Genomic DNA, 21,275 nt, shown 5'->3' on the forward strand with positions numbered 1-21,275 from the left:
CTCGTTAGGCGCGCAGGACTGACACAATCACACTAGAAAGCCTGGTCAAGCTGCCAGTGTAGCTGCAGTCTTTTTAGTTGCAAATTACAAGTATTTCCTCGTGTTGTTAATTCGCTATGTCAAAACAAGCAAAACTTTCCTCCTTTCGACGTGAAGAGAGGTAAGCAATTTATTATATATATTTTTTCCATCAAAGTTGCATTTTGCGGTTTCGAAGCCAAGTTTTAGTGTGGCGTTTGTAGAACACAACATCAAGAAAACGTGGAAGAAACAGCAATAATGGAAGAGCCGGTTTCTAAGCTACCTAAAACTAGCAATGGGAATTTATTTTTTGTTACATAATGTACTCAGGCTGCCAGTCAGTGTGTAACACACACACACCCTGAAAAATCCTAGCTACACCCCTGATTTACATGAGAAATTTGGTCTTCATTGGTGTTTAAATTTACAGACAATACGAACTAATGTAAACAATTGGCTTCAACTCTCATAAATATGAATTGGAAATGTTTAGTTCACTTTAGCTTACGCAAACGCACAACTCTACTAAAAGATTGATAAACGAGGCTCAATGTCCCCAACATTGAAACCTGGAAGCTTTAGAAACTCTAACAGACCTTTACTTTTTAACAGCACTGTTTTGGGATTTTGCTGAGTTTACCTTCAACTGTCTGATATTTTTTTCAAAGTAATGAACTGTGTAGCAGGAAAATCACCGCGTTTTCTGAGGCTACGTTTACATTAGACCGTATCTGTCTCGTTTTCTTCGCGGATGCACTGTCCGTTTACATTAAACCACCTGGAAACGCCGGGAAACGGGAATCCGCCAGCGTCCACGTATTCAATCTAGATCGTATCTGGTCCGGTGCTGTGTAAACATTGAGATACGCGGATATGCTGTGCTGAGCTCTAGCTGGCGTCGTCATTGGACAACGTCACTGTGACATCCACCTTCCTGATTCGCTGGCGTTGGTCATGTGACGCGACTGCTGAAAAACGGCGCGGACTTCCGCCTTGTATCACCTTTCATTAAAGAGTATAAAAGTATGAAAATACTGCAAATACTGATGCAAATACTGCCCATTGTGTAGTTATGATTGTCTTTAGGCTTGCCATCCTTCCACTTGCAAGTAGTAAGTGATATGCGCTGGGATCTCACACACAGCGGCTCAGTCCCGAATCGTGGCTTGTGCACTTCACTCGCGCGCTGTGTGAGCTGCGCAGGGCCGGAGTGCGCACCCTCCAGAGGGCACTCGCTGTTCAGGGCGGAGTGATTTGGAGCGCAGGATGCCTGCGGAGCCGAGCGTATCCGTGTATTGGTGTTGCTGTGTGCACGGCTAACGGTTTTAGTGTAAACGCGAATCGTTTTAAGGACGTTAATCTGATGATCCGCTGATTCGACGTAATGTAAACGTAGCCTAAATGCGCTCCTGAAAATTACTCATTAACTATGGGAATTAAATTTTGATATTTTTGACATGTTAATCATTAATGTACATGAAAGAAAAAGGCTTAAAAGTTTTAACTTGTTTTAGTGAAAATAAGTACTAAAATGCACTAGAATGCAGGGTTTTGCGTGTTATGTTATTAAAATATTTTCGGGGGACGTTGCCCCTGACCCCCCCCCCCCCCCCCCCCCCCCCACACACACACACACAATCTTAGTTTGACTTTCAAAAGTTCAGGGTTTTTTTTTCTTTGCTCCACTTTCATCTCTACATTTCCTTTTTTTGGTGGAAATGGTGATTGCTGACATTACAACAAGACAAGTAAAAATAATTTGTTCGGGATGTAAATAAAGGGTTAATACTGAGAAACCAGACTTGGCAAATTTTGCAAAGTAGGTTACATACTGTATGCTCCCTGACTATAGACGTAAAGCCAGACCTGATGATTCCACACTGCACTCATACTGTATAGGCAGCTAAGAAGTAGCTGTTGTTTTGTTTCTTTCTTCATTTCTGAACATCTAAGACATGAAAAGCAAAAGGCTCATCGTGAGGCAGATGTGCTGTGAGTAGTATCTACACCTGTGTGCCGGCTTGTATGATAGGCCATAAAAAAATCACACAGTATGTCATAATAATGCGACTGTATCTCATAATTATGACATACTATGCCATAATTATTACTTCAAAATAATGACTTACTATTGCATAGTAATAATTTTTCTCAAAATTACGACTCTCAATTAGGTTAGATTAGATTAGATAGAACTTTTATTGATCCCTTTGGGCAGGTTCCCTCAGAGAAATTAAGAATGATACTATGATGAATGATACTATCTCATAATTGTATCATAATGATACAATTATGAGATACTAAGTTGTAATTTTGAGATCATAATTATGAGACGTTAAGTCATTATTCTGAGAGTTTGTCATAATTATGAGAAACTAGAAATGGGCTTCCATATGCTTGTTTTTAAAGCAAAAATGATTGTGGTTTTTTATGCAAGTGTTGAGTTGCCCGAGTGTGTGTGTGTGTGTGTGTGTGTGTGTGTGTGTGTGTCAGTCAGATTCAGTTGCATGCACAACGAATCACTGAGAAGAAGTCTTTATTTGTCACATGCACACTCAAGCACAGTGATATTCCTCCTCTGCATTTAACCCGTCTGAAGCAGTGAATGCACACACGTACCCAGAGCAGTGGGCAGCCATGCTAACAGAGCCCGGGGAGCAGTTGGGGGTTAGGTGCCTTGCTTAAGGGCACTTCAGCCCAAGGCCGTCCCATGTTAACCTAACCACATATCTTTGGACTGTTGGGGAAACCGGAGCGCCCGGAGGAAATCCATGCAGACACGGGGAGAACATGCAAACTCCACACAGAAAGGCCCCCATCGATCGCTGGGCTCGAACCCAGAACCTTCTTGCTGTGAGGCGACAGTGCTAACCACTATGAATTATCAGATCAGATGAATTCTTCATTTAACTTTAGCAAACATTGCTCCTGTGAATTATCTTCTACACTTGGATTATAAGTAATGATTGCACGATTTACACAGCAATAGTGATTTAGGGCTGCGCAATATGGATAAAATACTATGTTCTAAATACTTCATACGTAAAAGTATTTTTAATTGTGGTCAGCATTGATATGAAACCAGTGGTGTATTTCCCTGCATTTTTAATGCTGTTTGGTGAATCATGTGATTTCATCAAAAACCCCTGTGCGAAAGTCTCAGGCATCCTGGATCACTTTTTTTTATCTGTACAAACGTTGTTATAAATTTCTTATTTTATCACTTCTACATTATCGAGTCAGGACAAAAAAAAAAAAAAATTTTAGATTTCCAAACGTTAGTTTTCCAGAACAAAATTAAACGTGAGGCGGCACGGTGGTGTAGTGGTTAGCGCTGTCGCCTCACAGCAAGAAGGTCCTGGGTTCGAGCCCCGGGGCCGGCGAGGGCCTTTCTGTGCGGAGTTTGCATGTTCTCCCTGTGTCCGCGTGGGTTTCCTCCGGGTGCTCCGGTTTCCCCCACAGTCCAAAGACATGCAGGTTAGGTTAACTGGTGACTCTAAATTGAGCGTAGGTGTGAATGTGAGTGTGAATGGTTGTCTGTGTCTATGTGTCAGCCCTGTGATGACCTGGCGACTTGTCCAGGGTGTACCCCGCCTTTCGCCCGTAGTCAGCTGGGATAGGCTCCAGCTTGCCTGCGACCCTGTAGAAGGAGAAAGCGGCTACAGATAATGAGATGAGATGAGAAAATTAAACGTGACAGAAAAATGTTTGAATGTCAGTAAAGCAAGCAGCATATTATGTAAGAGACACTTTTCAGACAAGACAAAAAAAACAACAACAAAAACCCACACAATGAAGGCTGCTGGGTTCATCTCATCTCATTATCTCTAGCTGCTTTATCCTGTTCTACAGTGTCGCAGGCAAGCTGGAGCCTATCCCAGCTGACTACGGGTGAAAGGCGGGGTACACCCTGGACAAGTCGCCAGGTCATCACAGGGCTGACACATAGACACAGACAACCATTCACACTCACATTCACACCTACGCTCAATTTAGAGTCACCAGTTAACCTAACCTGCATGTCTTTGGACTGTGGGGGAAACCGGAGCACCCGGAGGAAACCCACGCGGACACGGGGAGAACATGCAAACTCCGCACAGAAAGGCCCTCGCCGGCCACGGGGCTCGAACCCGGACCTTCTTGCTGTGAGGCGACAGCGCTAACCACTACACCACCGTGCCGCCGGCTGCTGGGTTTTCCTGCAAAAACAAGAAACAAGTGTGACAGTCAAAGTGTCCAGAAGAACTGTGGCTGGTTCTGCAAGATGCTCATTTCCTTATAAGACTGCACTAATTGTACCTGAGACCTTTTTTTTTTTGGTTTAAGAAACGGGGTTGTCTCACCGAATGTTAACTTTTTTCATTTATTACTGTTTTCTGCTTTCTGTAGTCTTTTTTTCAAAGTGCAGAAATCTTTAATTTCATAGTTTATGAATGCATCTTTGCTGTACAGCATTTGTTTGCATGTGCTTATGACTTTTGCACAGCACTGTATTTCTGGAGCAGCTTCAGTTCGTCAGGATGCTCTCAGCATGCCATCAGTTTAATAGTTTGCTTAGACAAATAGGTTGTTTTGCAAATAGCTGTCTTCTGCATCATCAGTCCTGCAAAGGTCAGTGTTGTGGTAGTGACTAACCAGGGATGCACTGATCTTACTTAAAAAAAAAATTTCTTCTGTGATCCCAGTATACATAGTTTTCACATGACGTCACAGAGTCGGGGATTCCCTAGTGGTGGCTATCTTGTGGGTCAAGCTTACCGTACGGGTGACTGAGCACACATTGTAACGCGCGAGTACAAAGTCTTCAAAAGAACCCAAGCAGGCTATTTAAAGCTAGCAATGGTGCACACCTATTGTATTCACGGCTGCCGTAATAGGTCAGATGATGACGTCAAGCGGAGCTTTTATGGAATTCCCACTGTACGGGAGCATGAAGGCGAGCAAACAAAGAAACTCGGCATACAAAGGAGAAATCTATGGCTTGCGAGAATCAACCGCAAGGATTATCAGCCTTCCAAACACAGCAAAGTCTGCTCTGATCATTTTATAAGTGGTAAGTTGTTTAAATAAACAATCGTGTTTAAGTTTGTTTTTGGAAAACATTTTAGGTCTATTCTGTATGATTTGATTTGTGTTTAATCAACCAGGGATGCAAGCAGCAGGCCTTTTGGCGGATGCCGCCTTTTTCACGGCTGAATCGCGCAGATCCGATTTTTTTTTTTAGGGGGGGCATTGGAGTGTCTGATTATAATTTCAAAGTAAATTCTGTATTAAAATTACTAAATAAGCAAATCCGTTACAGTCCATGAAACAGGAAGTATAAGGATGAGAAAAAAACAGTTTAAATCGGAAAGCTGCGCACATTTGCGCAGTCCTGCACACCGCTCGGGCTGCGCAAATGTGCGCAGCTTTCCGATTTAAACTGTTTTTTTCTCATCCTTATACTTCCTATGTTTCATGGACTGTAACGGATTTGCTTATTTAGTAATTTTAATGCAGAATTTACTTTGAAATTATAATCAGACACTCCAACGCCCCCCCCCCCCCCCCCCCCCCCCCAAAAAAAAAATCGGATCTGCGCGATTCAGCCGTGAAAAAGGCGGCATCCTCCAAAAGGGCGCGCTGTAGAATATATAAAGTTGTATATATCAGACAGCCTTTAAGGTTTGATGAAGTCAGTTTCAGGCTTTGGAGCAGGCTTTGGCAGTTTCAGGCTTTGGCAGTCCTGCATAGTCACTTGAAAATGCATCTTTGTCCACTTCGTAGGGGTCAATTCCCCCAATCAAGGCCAGTTTGGCTGCATACCGTTGTCGTGAGATGTCGTCTAATGTATCTATATACTTCTGTTTGCTTGATTTTGCCGACCATTGATCTTTATTTTAGAAAACTGACTATATAACTTCATAAATTCATCTGAGATAACGTAGTAATTTTGACCCACAAGATGGCGGCTGGAGGGCGTTCCCCGGAATGCTGTGACGTCAGTGAAAACTATGTATTGGAGCACTGTGTATCTGCTCACACCTGATATTGATCAGATATTGACATCCTTCAACTCAACTGTTCAATCTGTTGTGTATTTATTGCATTAGTGGCTTGACAGCATTAGGGCTTTCAAGATAAACTCTATTCACTGCTCAGTGCAGGACTTTGTTGGGTCGTTTGTGTCAACATCACACACATTCATAGTAGGCTTGGGCGGTATGGTGAAAATATTGTGTACCGCGGTACGACAAAATACCGGCGATATATTTTTAATACCGTCAAAAACAAATATATTTGTATTTTTATCCAACTTACTCGAAACGACTGTAATGTCATTTTATTATAGTACAACCGTCTCTGGTACAGCGTGCGCACGCCACTAGGTGGCAGTTTGCGGGTCAACAGCAAAGATTCTAGAATTTTTGGTCAACAGGCAGCAGCGACAGTTGGCCCAGTCAGTGCATGAGGATGGCGACTGCAAATGATGGCGGTGCAGAATTAGTCAAAAAGGCCAATGCCTCAGCCGTTGTCTGGGAGCATTTTGGTTTTCTGCCGAATGATAAAGGTGAGCCGAGTGGAGCGTGCACAGGCAGAACTGTCAGTATATGCGCAAGAGGACACAATCCATGCTGAAGAAAACCCGCTTGAATGGTGGAAACTGAAGGAAACACGTTTGCCAATGATGTCAAAAGTTGCCCGCAAATACCTCTGCATATGCGCGACAAGCGCTGCATCTGAGCGCATATTCAGTACAGCAGGAAATGCGGTCACACCACAGCGTTGCCAACTGAAGCCAGATAAAGTAAACATGCTGGTGTTCTTGGCAAAGAATGTCTGATAGAAATTAAGAATCGCTTGTGGCCTACCACTACCAGAAATGTAAATTTAAGTTAGCGAATTATTTTCATTTAGGCTGTTGGGAGCATGGGGCCCTATGTATGGTTTCTGTTCATGTTTGTTGTTTCTGCCTTGGATTGGCTATTGCACTGAATTGCATTATGTTTCGAGTTCTCTCCAATCACTCAGCTAAGGATGCTAACCCGTTTGCTTTGCATAAAGAGGCTTTTAGTGCATTCCTAATTTTCTTCTAAATGGGCACAGCCTACTAGCAGCCCGAAATAGCTTTATTTCATTACCTGTATCGCCTATTTGCCTGTTTGAGTGGAAAAAAGCTACCTGTTATTGCTTGAATTAGGCAAATAATTTTCTTTTGATTTATAAAAGATGTGATTTGAATTCCCATGCAATGTTTTTTGTTTTTTCTGCTGGCTTTGTTGGCGTTTGCACTTCTTTATTTTTATTAATGTGTGTTTTTATTTCCAACATTAATATAGGCCTACTTGATTGCTTGGCACTGAGTTCAAAAACATGTCATCCTGGCAGTTTAAATAAGGGCCTGTTTACACGAGGACGTTGTCGGGTAAAAACGACTAAATATTTTATCGGAAGTGCCTTTCGTCTACACGGGGACGGCATTTCCGAGGCTGAAAAACGGAAAAAATTGAAAACGCCTTCCAGAGTGGATAAGTTAAAAACAGCCTCCGTTGCATATCCGTCTAAACTACCCAATACGCCAAACTCTGCTCGGATCTGCCCCCGTCGGGTACGCGTTTACGTCATACATATGTCATATACTGTACATGCCAGCCCGGGAAGTAAGAAAGTAAGTAAAAAAGTAAGAGCATGTCTGATTACATCGATCCAACGGACCTTCAAGCTGCTCTGGCAGCTTTAATAAACGTCCAGGAGTCCTTCGAACATCTATACCGAATCTGCACATATACCGTTAATGAACAGAGGCGGGTATAGTATGCTCTTACTTTTTTACTTACTTTCTTACTTACCATAGTAGTCAAAGTTTTCGCGACACAGATGTGCAGATCAGACAAGACGGAAGACGTTGCGCATGCGTGCAGGCATAGCGGAGGTCTTTCACAGCACCACCTAGCCGCCTGGCATGCACATCCAATTGAATTCCACACATTTATGCATCACCGTATAGACGCAGATTTCCTCCTTGAAAACGGTCGTGTAGACGCGGAAAAAAGTGAGAACGAAAACGGACTTTTGCGTTTTTGTTTCAGACCGTCCCCGTGTAAAGTGGGCCTAAATGTCTTTAAACATTTCAACTGTTTGTTTTATAATGTCAAATACAGAATATCTAAAACATAACAAAAAAATAGAATAACAAAGAAACATAAATTACTATAGAATGTGAAGAAGATATGAAATAAAGCCTACATTAGTATATATTAAAAACACACACACAAAAAACATAAGGCCAAACAAAATAATATATGTGTTTCCGGTTACCTGACCGACCCTGTAAAAACACTGTGACCCTTCAACTGTCTATGACCACGATAAACAAACTATTTCTCACGCCCGACCCTACCTGCTTGGCAGCCACCTGGCGAGTCAAACGAGAACCGCTAGGGCGTGTCATATAAACCACTTGGTATTTGCCGAAAGACACGAGGCCCGTCAGGAGTAAATTGACAACCAACATGCCCAGTTTCCACTGTGCTATAGATGTAGTTCCGGTTCACCTTACGAGCGTACATCACAACCTTGGAAATATGGCGTCTGCTAATGCCCCAATCGACGATGGTAGGTATAGAAATCACTGGACATCGTTGCTATAACGAATTTCAACTGATATGATATATTTGAAATAGATTGTATGATGATTCAGGGTGAATCTGGATGGTAATTTAGTGTGGATATGGCTAGATAGTGATTGAAATAATGCATACATCACAAGGAACTTGTTTGCTCAGGGTATAAATCAGGTATTCAACACTTCCAATGCTATTCTATACTCAACTTAAGATATCTGAATTGATAATAAATCTGAAATTGGAGGAGTTTGTGTCAGTGAAATGCTACATTCCTTGATTTCCTCCTGATTTAAACCTTAGAGCAAATAGTATGAACCATGGACTAACAGGGCTGAAAAATGAAAGCATTTGCATTTATTTTGCAACACAATTTACAAACACAGAATAGGAAACTTAAATATAGGAAATTTAGTTTCTTTATTTGAAAAGAAAATGGCACGGAGCAGCTGTATTCATTAGAACAACATAAGTGAACATTGCATTCATAGACAGAATAAGAAAAAACATGAAGCAAATATTAAGGCCGAGATGTTAGGCATGCACCCAATTTTGATAAACACACAAGACATCAGTTTTAAGTATGAAAGTCCCCACTAGTATATAAAAATACATTTTGGAAATGTTCAGAACTGAAGGGATAGATCTAGGTACTGGACCACCACCACCACTCTGGCCACCACCAAATAGATCATCCACCAAAATATTCCCATTTTACCTGGAAAATGAAAGTATGCCATCATTATTAGAACAATTTATATACAAGGGCATCCTTATATCATCAACGATATCTGATGACTAGGTTTAGTTTTGAATGAGTATTTTGCAAAAAAAGTTTTCAAAGGAAACTTCTCACTTTTTCCTAGCCTGGGCCCGCCCATACTAAGTGTGACGCAACACGAGGGCCTGTTGCGAGCTTAGTCTGGCAAGGCAAGCTATCTCCAGCTCTTCCAAGCTCCCGAAAAATCGGGAGCCAATCAACTTTGAGCATCTCCAACGGCCCTGGGTAGAGGCGTGTTCAAGGCAGTGACGTAGTAGAACTGCGACCGGAAGCCATAGATTGTTTACAGAATCTATGCCGGAAGCGCTTCATTCACTAGAAACATTACGAACATGGAGCAGCGGCAAGCCTTTGACACAGCGGTAGATGCTGTATTGAAAGTATTCAGTGGGAAGTTCTCATTGAAAATGGAGCAAAGAGCAGCCCTGGAGGTATTTATCTTCTTCCTGTTACTCAAGCAGTTTCCGTCACGTCACATACGTCAGAGGAAAGAGTGATGTGATTTGGTTTAAGCTTCATCACAGCCTTTTCTGGCTTCGACCAGTAGCAAACTGAGGCATTTCAGGGAGGCGGGTCAACCACGTGCTTTGGGAAACGGTTGGGCTTAATATCTTTGCCAGACCAAATGCTCGCAGAGCTTTGAAGTCGCGTTAGCCAGACTAACTTTTTCCTACCTACCCTAGAAAATTTGTCGTAAACTTTTGGGATAAACAAATTTTTTTTCCCTACCTACCTACCTACCTACCCTATTTTGAAAACCCAGGAAACACATATATTATTTTGTTTGGCCTAAATACCGGCATACCGGGGTATTTAGTCAGGAATATACCGGGGTATGAAAAAATGGATCCCGCCCAAGCCTAATTCGCAGTGTAAAGTATGTCACTGTGACGTACAGTGACCGTGTGTTTTATCCACCCCATGCGGAAACTGTGTTATTGGATCTGTGCACCTCTACAACTAACCCGTTTTGCTAGCAAAGTTCTTGTTGAATGAACTTTTAAAGAGAGAGTTTTTCTATTGCCTTTGACAATTCCGCTTTTTTTTTTTTCTTCTTCTTCTCCGCCTCAGATTTTTATGGAAAAAGTGCACGGTGCTGAAGCTGTTCGGTCTCTGCATGGTGCTCGTCCTTGGCTCTCTTCTCTGGCTGCAGCTGAGCTGTTCAGCTGATCTGAACCAGGCGCTGTTGGCTGATCATCCGCCGCATCAGCCGTGTCCTTTAGAGAGACACATCGCACCCGTTGATGACTCCTCATGGGGCCCTCACAAAATGGCCGTCATTGTTCCCTTCAGGGAGCGTTTTGAAGAACTTCTTATTTTTGTGCCGTACATGCACGCTTTCCTCAACAAAAAGAAAATACGACACAAGATTCTCGTCATCAACCAGGTGGATCATTTACGGTGAGTTTGGTTTTGTTATTTTATTATGCTGGACATGCACGCAAAGTTGTAGTGTTTTAATGTGGGCCTTTATTAAACACATTTAAAGTGTTCTATTGAAATATTGTTGGAAAGCTATAATTTGTACGCACTTTTGCCAGTTTATTAGGAACACCTACAGCCTCAATGACTACAATTAAACTTAGTACCAGTCAAAAGTTTGGACACCTTCTAATTCAATGGTTTTTCTTTATTTTTATTAATTAAAAGACACTACTTCATGTTTTAGTCATGATGGATGTCATTTCTCTTTACTTAGCTGAGCGGTGCTTGATATAATATGGATTACTACAGTTGTGGAATAGGGCTATTTACTGTATTTTTATTATTTACTATTCACTGTTTGATCTCAAACACATCAAAAAGGCAAGAAATTGCATGAATTAAGTTTTAACGAAGCACTCCAGAGGGGGAGCCATGGCCTAATGGTCAGAGAAGCAGCTTTGGGACCAAAAGGTTGCCGGTTCGATTCCCTGGACCAGCAGGAATGGTTGAAATGTCCTTGGGCAAGGCACCTAACCCCCAACTGCTGCCCAGGGTGCTCTGGGTGTGTTGTACGTATCTCTGGATAAGAGTATCTGCTAAATGCCATTAATGTAATGTAATGACTACCTCATGAAGGCCAATAGTGTGCAAAGCGTCATCAAGATAAGCAGTGGCTACTTTGAAGAATCTAATGGATTAAATTTTGTTTGTTTGTTTGTTTAACACTCCTTTTGTCTCATCTCATCTCATTATCTCTAGCCGCTTTATCCTTCTACAGGGTCGCAGGCCTATCCCAGCTGGAGCCTATCCCAGCTGGGATAGGCCTATCCCAGCGGGAGCCTATCCCAGCTGACTACGGGCGAAAGGCGGGGTACACCCTGGACAAGTCGCCAGGTCATCACAGGGCTGACACATAGACACAGACAACCATTCACACTCACATTCACACCTACGGTCAATTTAGAGTCACCAGTTAACCTAACCTGCATGTCTTTGGACTGTGGGGGAAACCGGAGCACCCGGAGGAAACCCACGCGGACACGGGGGAACATGCAAACTCCGCACAGAAAGGCCCTCGCCGGCCCCGGGGCTCGAACCCAGGACCTTCTTGCTGTGAGGCGACACCGCTAACCACTACACCACCATGCCGCCCCACTCCTTTTGTTTACCACATATTTCCAGATATGTTATTTCATAGTTTTGATGTCTTTAGTATTGTTCTACAATGTAGAAAATAATCAAAATACAGAAAAACCTATGAATCAGTAGGGGTGTACAAACTTTCGACTGGTACTGTAGGCCATTTTATAGGTGCACAGTTACTGATAGGAGCACAATTCATTAGCTCCTCTCTGCTGAGGTGCCAACATCTACAATTTAGCTGTTGCATTCACAATTTTTCACCCCTTGTATGCAGTGACGAGGATGAGAGAGGAGCCCTTGGGAAACTATACGTTTCTCTTTTCTCGGCTAAAGCAGCAGTCAGACCAAATGCGAATACGTTTCACTGATGGGAAATGAAAGAGGCGCATATGATTATGGTAGTGGTTTCTTTATTTTTGTACAACGTTTACCGAGGTAAACTTTAACTTGCGAATTGGCGAGTCTCATTCTGGTGATCCAATACAAAACAAAACAATTGTTCAGGACTGCGGTGTCTTTGTAGCCTGGCAAGCCAGACTAAATGTGAATATTTAGTCTGGCCTCAATCCGTAGACATTTCCGAAGGGGGTGGGAGGAACAACCCGCTGTCTTTCAAACTGTCTCTGTGCGTATAGGCCAACGCTCTGACCAATCAGCGCAACAGTGACTGAGACGTAGTCAGAGCGACAGAAAGCAGTGGGGGAGGCCTTGAAATAAATAATTTTTCAAAATGCGTATTAATTAATAAACAGGTTCTAGATATTAAGAAGTTTGGAGATAATGACCACAAGTTTGGAGTCTGTACCACATTACACTCATTTTTTTTTTCCAAGTGTTTTTCAAGGGTTTGCTTAAACTGTTTTTGAGAGTTTTTATTTAGTGGTGTTTGGTGAAATAATTTCCCTTAAATTTAAAATAACGGGAAAATAAGAAACAATCAAAAAGTAATGTTTCAAAGCTGTTTATTAATTCTTCGTACTGCACAAACTAGCCCCATCCTTTTGGCTACGAGCGGAGCCAGCTGGTAGATCAGACTTTTGCCATAGCCGGTCGGCAAAACAGCGAAAACGTCCTTCTTGAAAAGGAATGAGCAGAGAGCCTCTTCCTGCTCATGTTTCAACGAAAACTCCAAGTCTAATTCTTCTAAAACTGATTCCAAAGCGGAGTCAAACGCGCGCTGTTCACTAGCCCGTAGCCATCTTTCCTGCTGTGCTTTCTCCAGCGTCACTCAGCTTTGTCGTCACTCCTGCAAAAGCCCGCCCAAAGAATCCAAACAAAAACCTTGCGTTGTGATTGGCGGGCACGATTTGATGCCCGGGGTGTTTTTGTTTATATGGTGCGAGGCTAGACCCATTCGCTAGGCAAAAATATTTTTGGCCGCTAGGCGGGTGGGTCTAGTTTACTAGGCTAGTGTCTTTGCTCAGTTAAACCAATTATTAAGTGGCCTTTACATTGGACTTTTGCCTTGCTATTTTTTTGCTGTTGCATGACCTGAAATAGCTAAGGATTTTCTGGGAAATTCTGGATATTCTTCCCCTCTTTTTCGCAATGTCGGGACCTCTGCCCTGTCTGTCACCAGAAAGAACAACACTGACCACATGTAACTTTTGTGCCAATTCTCAGCACCATGTATCAGAAGCAGCAGCCTTTGAATTCTTGTAATCGTTTAAAATAAAACGAGTAAACACGTAAATGCCAAATGAAAAAGAAAAATACGTGTGGAAGCTTGAGGTTCCTCATAATATGGATGAAGCATTAATGACAAGTAACATGCTGAAACTTGGCGTGTAATACATTGTCGGTCCCGACTTTGCAGAACTGAAGGCTACTTAATTTAGATAGAGGAACTTGTAATTGTCATGTCCTGTGTATCAGTTTCAACAGAGCCTCTCTCATCAACGTCGGCTACATGGAGAGCGGAAACGATACAGACTACATAGCGATGCATGATGTAGACTTGCTGCCTCAAAACGAAGCTCTAGACTATGGATTCCCAGAAGAGGGACCCTTCCATGTCGCTTCACCAGAGCTTCACCCACTGTATCATTATAAGACATATGTAGGAGGAATTCTGCTGCTTACCAAGAAACACTATCAAATGGTAAGAAATTGCAATGCAGCTCTCTATTAGTATTATTATTTTTATTGTGTTTTAGACACTAGAGAAAAGTGTATCTAACTCAACACGGTGGTAATTCTACTCGTAGTGCAATGGAATGTCCAATCGGTTCTGGGGTTGGGGAAGAGAAGATGACGAGTTCTTCAGAAGACTGCGAACAGCAGAACTGCAGGTTGATAATCGAGAAAATTCATTTGATCAAAGTCTTTTTTTTTTTTAAATTAAATGTTGCCTTGGATAGCATGTGCTTTGACTTGCTGTCTAATCTTCACACAGCTGTTCAGGCCAAAAGGAATAACCACAGGGTACAAAACGTTCAGGCACATTCACGACCCTGCCTGGAGGAAGAGAGACCAGAAGAGGATAGCTGCACAAAAGCAGGTACAGAAGAGGAACGCTCAAACGCATGCGAATAGACGACTCTTTGTAAACGATGCCTGATTGATTAACGCGTTGAATCGAGTTGTCTGCGGCTGTGATGAATTTCTGAAGTCAGAAAATGTTTGGAAGTGCGTAGTTGATCAGTTTCATGATCGGCTAAACCTATCCAGAGATTCTGACAAAGAAGTAGCGCCAGGAAAACCAAGTTTATAATCCCCTCCTACTGATTTACTGTGAAAAAGTTGCACTCAATCACTTTGCAGACATGACAATACATTCTACACCTGCGTTACTCAAAATAACTCCTCCAACCAGGAGGTGGCAGCAGCCTCTAAAAGAAGACCCGGTACCTGCAGAAAAAGGCTGATCTCTTAAATCACATACTACTACAATAGTAGTTCACCCTACATCATGACTCTGACCACCATAAAGCAGCAGTTACTGAAGATAAATCAAAGACCTGTGTTTAGAGCCCCTGTGTTCATTCATCTTCAGTAAGCTTTAAGCCAGTATCTCACTGGGCTGCGACAGCCTGTGACTAGTTGGAGGCACAACAATTGTGATAAAATATGCGAATTAGCGACAATTTTCACCTGGAATCACACTGAATTGATATTCGCATATTTTACCGCAATTGTTGTCTCCAACTAGTCGCAGGCTGTCGCAGCCCGGCTTTCCCTCGGCAGGCAGGGACGTAGAGGAAGCCTCGTGGAAACTGACTTGAGAAGGGTTCGTGACGGCTTTGCGACACCAGCGACGCGTTTGTGACTATTTTGAGAGAAATTTTGTCGTACTAATTTTTTCGAACATGTTCAAAATTTCAGCGACAAAGGAGCGACACTTTACGACTCGTGAGGAAATTGAGAAGCCCCGCGAATGTTTCAAGACACTTTTGAAACTCTCTCGCGAATGACGTTCGCAATTTGTCGCAAGCTGTCACAGCCCAGTGAGATACTACCCTTAGAGTTGGTGTCTTGGTGGATCTGGAGTCTGTCCCGGGAACGCTGATTGAACCAGTCCATGGTAGGGAACCATGTATATACGTATGCCAGTCCACCTGCCTTTTTGTTTTTGGGAGATGGGAGGAAACCCACACAGACATGGGACGCTGGAGCTGTGAGCCAGCAATGTTACTCTCTGTGCCACAGAGTTTCACACTATTAAACAATACTGTTTTGTTAAGAAAAAAAGGCATTATTAACTACTTATTAACTGAACGCAAGCCGTAGGCAAGATCCATACAAAAAGACCGATGTCTGATATTTTCCCGTAAAGACCGAGCAAGCGAGGTTGATAAGGAGTTTATTATATGGCTTTTTTTTAATTTCTAAGATGAAAATAAATGGTCATTATAACGAGGCGTGACACTGCTTTCAGTCACGTCATATTTGTAACGTAATTGAGTCATGCATGCAGAATAAACAGCTAGCGGTTTTAAAACTATTTCTCCACTCAAGTAACACATGACACATTCTGAGAAAGTTAAAAGTATAATCTACATTGGTTTATTTTTCAACAAAATGGAGTTCCGATTATTATTATTATTATTATTTATTTTGTTTGTTTTGTTTTCTGCAATATTGAAAGCCGGCACCTTGGAAAGAAAGTCTGTAATCGCCCACGGGCATTACGAGAAAATTCTACCCGCCAAGCAACCAATCAGAGCACACGATTTTACCAGAAGTAGCTCATCTCATCTCATTATCTGTAGCCGCTTTATCCTGTTCTACAGGGTCGCAGGCAAGCTGGAGCCTATCCCAGCTGACTACGGGCGAAAGGCGGGGTACACCCTGGACAAGTCGCCAGGTCATCACAGGGCTGACACATAGACACAGACAACCATCCACACTCACATTCACACCTACGGTCAATTTAGAGTCACCAGTTAGCCTAACCTGCATGTCTTTGGACTGTGGGGGAAACTGGAGCACCTGGAGGAAACCCACACGGACACGGGGAGAACATGAAAACTCCACACAGAAAGGGCCTCGTCGGCCACGGGGCTCGAACCCGGACCTTCTTGCTGTGAGGCGACAGCGCTAACCACTACACCACCGTGCCGCCTCCCAGGAGTAGCTCATTCCGTATAATAAAACCGAACTAATGAGGTCTAAACATCCATCCATTATCTGTAGCCGCTTATCCTGTACAGGCTTGAAGGCAAGCTGGAGCCTATCCCAGCTGACTACGGGCGAAAGGCGGGGTACACCCTGGACAAGTCGCCAGGTCATCGTAGGACTGACACATAGAGACAAACAACCATTCACACTCACATTCACACCTACGGTCAATTTAGAGTCACCAGTTAACCTAACCTGCATGTCTTTGGACTGTGGGGGAAACCGGAGCACCCGGAGGAAACCCACGCGGACACGGGGAGAACATGCCAACTCCGCACAGAAAGGCCCTCGCCGGCCACTGGACTCAAACCCAGAACCTTCTTGCTGCGAAGCACCGGTGCTAACCACTACACCACCGTGCTGCCCAGGTCTAAATACAAAGAGGTTATTTCTTATTGTTATAACAAGCCGGTCCTAAGAATTTTCCATTGCAGTAGAAATAATTTTTCTGAAGTTGTGTAAATGGGTTTTTTGTTTTATTTTGTTTTGTTATAAACTCATATGCGGAGTTCATTTTGTTGTGACAGCCAAAACAGTGTAACTATTTTTACCGTTGTGCTACTTGGTACGACTGATTATAATCTTTTTAATTTAACTTGAATATTTTTTGTTTATTCATCCTTTATTATGTTTTGTACATTTTAATGATTGTGTTTAATGTGTTTTTTGGCAGGAACAATTTAAAATTGACCCAGAGGGTGGTCTAACCAACCTGCGCTACAAGGTAGAGTCTAGACAGGAACTGATGATCAGTGGCGCCCCCTGCACTGTCATCAGCACCTTGCTGGAGTGTGACATCAGCCAAACGCCCTGGTGTCAGTTCAGCTAACACGCCTGGCCTGCTGATGCTCTGTGCCATGATAATGCCATTTCTCTATGTATAGGGTTACTGCTGTGGACAGTTTTGCATAAATAACCTGGTTATTTAACTGGAAACGCCGAAAACAAGACACAGACAGACACTGAGGTTTTATTGCTACCGGACAGTATTATGATGATCTTTGATGAACCTGCCGCTGATTTACATGGACAGAACTGAACTGTCGGACCTTTCCGGTACTGCACTGAGAGCACGTTAGCAGTGTTACTACTAATATGAGCTTAATGATATGAATTTCACAAGATGAGTTTCAAACTGGTGAAGCTGTAGCAGTGACATTTTCTTGGATTCTTTCTCATGATGCAGTAATTAACATTTTATTTGTGGATGCTGATTTCAGAACTGACTTGATGCTCATGTACTTAAAATAGGTTGAAGGTACTTTGAGGACATTTGCACACTTCATATTTATATGAGAAGTCTACTTAGTTTTTATACCATGTTTTATCCCATTTCTAAAAGTTAGTTGGTTTGGGCTAGAATACAATGAATGAATGAATGAATGAATGACACTGCATGTCTGCAGTATTGAGAGTTATACTATAAGAAGAGAGGAACATGCCTGCATTCTCTTTAACAAGGACGCCTAAACGTCTCAACCTCTTTAGGGTAAAGATGCAACATGCTGTGATACGGATGTGACGGTCACTGGGGTAAAATTAAATTTTTACAACTTGGTCAAAGAATGTAAGTGTTGAATGACTACATTTTGACAAGAGCAAGCTTCAATCACTTTCAAAGCTGGATTAAATGGGATTATTACAAGAGGTATGTTTACTCTTTTCTTATTATTTCACTTCCCACCCAATAGGCCAACTCGCCCCAATTATACAACAGCTACCAAAGGGGGATGGTGAAGGCTAACAAGTACTTCTGCCAAGATGCATCTTTTCAAGCTGCCGTCAATCAATCAATGAAATCTATGGTTTGTTTCCCTCCTGAAGGAAGAACCTCTTCCCGACCTGCTTCCAGGCATCCTGATCGCGAGCCAACCTAGTCCACAATGGTCCCAGAAGTTTGTCCCTCCGTCTCATTTTTGGTCTCTTTTGGTCTTGTCCACCTCCTTGGTGTCCATTCTGTCACTCTGGCAGTCCACCTGTTATCTGGCAGTCTGAGTACATGTCCTGTCCAGCAATGTAATGATTTTCCGATGACATCGATAATGTCCACCACTCCTGTTTTTGTGTCTTATCCATGTGTTGCTTTTCTCGTCTCTTAGCATTATCCCTAACATAATGCGTTCCATCGTTCTTTGTGCTACTGCCAGCATTTCCATTTCAGCATTTGTTAGGGCCAAAGTTTTGCTACCATAGGTCATCACAGGAAGGATGTATTCGTTCAAAACTTTATTATTCTAGTCATGTTTTAATTTTTCATGATAATATTCACGTTACCAAAAGCTGCCCAACCAAGCTGCTGTCACCTGGGAATTTCCCCCAACTTCTCCTAATATATTGGCATTTTACTTTGATGCATTCATCCAAATTGACTTGCAAGAGAGACAGGGCTTTACAATGTTTACACGTTAACATGAGATTTGAACTCAATCTTGTAGCTTAAATGCTGAGCTACTGAGAGTAAATTTAGCTGATTGTTGGCTTTTTGCCCGCTGGCTCCAAGTTCTGCTGAAGAATTGTTGGTTAATACAGATACACCAAATCAGGGCACTGGATATCCAGTTTGAAGCGGTGTGTGCTAGTTGGCAACTGGTATTACACATGCCTTAGGTGTGACGAAAGGCACCTTTTTTAAAGCTGATGTCATGAATGTCACACCCACTCTGATGCTAATTGGAATATATAAAACTGACAGCAAACTAATAGTATTGGCACATAGTGCTCAAGATGAGATGAATCAGTTTGACAGATGAAAATATGCAGGAACAAGTCTTGACTTCTTTCAAAATGCTTCTGGGAGATTGTTATGGAAATGCATGTTTGAAGTGTCTAGTATTTGTATCCGACTTCCACCACCATAATGCAGTGGGTATGGGGTTCATCTGTTCAAAGGCCAATTGCGTTAAATCACTGCTACTTTTGGATAGGAAATCTAACCCAACAAGGCCTCTCTTTCCACTTTGACCTCAGATTTCCATATTTTTTCAGGCAACCTTATACACTACTGTTCAAAAGTTTGGGTCACTTTGAAATTTCCTTATTTTTGAAAGAAAAGCACTGTTCTTTTCAATGAAGATCACTTTAAACTAATCAGAAATCCACTCTATACATTGCTAATGTGGTAAATGACTATTCTAGCTGCAAATGTCTGGTTTTTTGTGCAATATCTACATACCTGTAGGTGTATAGAGGCCCATTTCCAGCAACTACCGTATCACTCCAGTGTTCTAATGGTACAATGTGTTTGCTCATTGCCTCAGAAGGCTAATGGATGATTAGAAAACCCTTGTACAATCATGTTAGTACAGCTGAAAACAGTTTAGCTCTTTAGAGAAGCTATAAAACTGACCTTCCTTTGAGCAGATTGAGTTTCTGGAGCATCACATTTGTGGGGTCGATTAAATGCTCAAAATGGCCAGAAAAATGTCTTGACTATATTTTCTATTCATTTTACAACTTATGGTGGTAAATAAAAGTGTGACTTTTCATGGAAAACACAAAATTGTCTGGGTGACCCCAAACTTTTGAACGGTAGGGTATCAGTTGGCCGTGACCATCATTAGAGAGGAGTTTAGATTTAATGTTGAACTTTACTTACCTTTACTTTATCTACTTTAGTGCATCTGATCAGAGCTGGGTGTCATGAAAACATCATGCTGATCCTTTGGAGATTTGGGCCCAGTAAGAATTTGATCAGGTGATGAAGCTAAAAGTAAATTTTGCCTTATCCAAGTACATTTTAATACTATTCAAATGATATTTGCAAAGTGAATATTTCTGTTATTGGTAACCTGATTCAGGTAGCGCTGTAGACAAATTAAAGGTGTCTTACTAAGGTGTAGGTATGCGTCACCAGAACAGCTCCAGTGTGCCTTAGCACAGATTCTACAAGTCTTTTGAACTGTATGAACACCATTCTTATAAAAAAAATTCCTTAACTGGTGTTTTGATGCTTGTGGTAGAGTCTGTTGGCTGACATATTGCTCCAAAATCATCCATAGGTGTTCAGTTTGGTTGAGATCTGGTGACTGAAAGCAATACCCTCTGATCATTTTCATACTCCTCTATCCATTCAGTATGCCGTCATCAGGGCATTCTCATCCTGGAAATCATTCCCATCAGAATAGACATTTTCATCATGGGATAACTGTGTATTGATTTGCTCTGACCTTTCGCTCCAAGAGCAACTTCACACCATGCCAACGAAAAAGTCTCCTAGAACATAAGTGTCACTGGGCTCCCTCACTGTATGTTTCTCTTAGTCAAGTCAAGTTTGTTTGTATAGCGCTTTTAACAGTAGACAATGTCCCAAAGCAGCTTTACAGAATCTGAATGACCCAAGCCATGAGCCAATTTTATCCTTAATCTATCCCCAATGAGCAACCCCGTGGCGATGGTGGCAAGGAAAAACTCCCCCAGACAACACGAGGAAGAAACCTTGAGAGGAACCAGACCCAAAAGGGAACCAATCCTCACCTGGACAACAACAGACAACATGACTGTAACATTAACACTTTTAACATGAAGTCAGTTTCGTTGATGTTATAACTCTTCATTAATGGAAACTTGAGTGCAAAACTGTTCATGACAACCGCAGTCCCAAAGTTACACCGTGAGAAATAGGGGTACAGTAGGAGTCCATTTCTATCCCCCAAGGTACAATCTACACTAATGTACCCTCCAGG

The 21,275-nt window shown here is 42.3% G+C and overlaps 1 protein-coding gene across 3 annotated transcripts in view; it reads left to right on the forward strand.

The window, feature by feature from the left end:
- b4galt7 (xylosylprotein beta 1,4-galactosyltransferase, polypeptide 7 (galactosyltransferase I)) overlaps positions 1 to 18,240 on the forward strand; it is a 31,486-nt gene extending 13,246 nt beyond the window's left edge. For all 3 annotated transcript variants that reach the window (XM_060928016.1, XM_060928015.1, XM_060928014.1), the window contains 5 exons: positions 10,477 to 10,806; positions 13,849 to 14,074; positions 14,181 to 14,264; positions 14,369 to 14,473; positions 17,267 to 18,240. In XM_060928016.1, the coding sequence (XP_060783999.1) occupies positions 10,523 to 10,806; positions 13,849 to 14,074; positions 14,181 to 14,264; positions 14,369 to 14,473; positions 17,267 to 17,422 (855 nt within the window). In that variant the 5' untranslated portion in view covers positions 10,477 to 10,522 and the 3' untranslated portion in view covers positions 17,423 to 18,240. The remainder of the gene's footprint in view (positions 1 to 10,476; positions 10,807 to 13,848; positions 14,075 to 14,180; positions 14,265 to 14,368; positions 14,474 to 17,266) is intronic.
- Positions 18,241 to 21,275: the final 3,035 nt, after the last annotated feature.

This window comes from Neoarius graeffei, chromosome 8, assembly GCF_027579695.1.
Source record: "Neoarius graeffei isolate fNeoGra1 chromosome 8, fNeoGra1.pri, whole genome shotgun sequence".
NCBI lineage: Eukaryota > Metazoa > Chordata > Actinopteri > Siluriformes > Ariidae > Neoarius > Neoarius graeffei.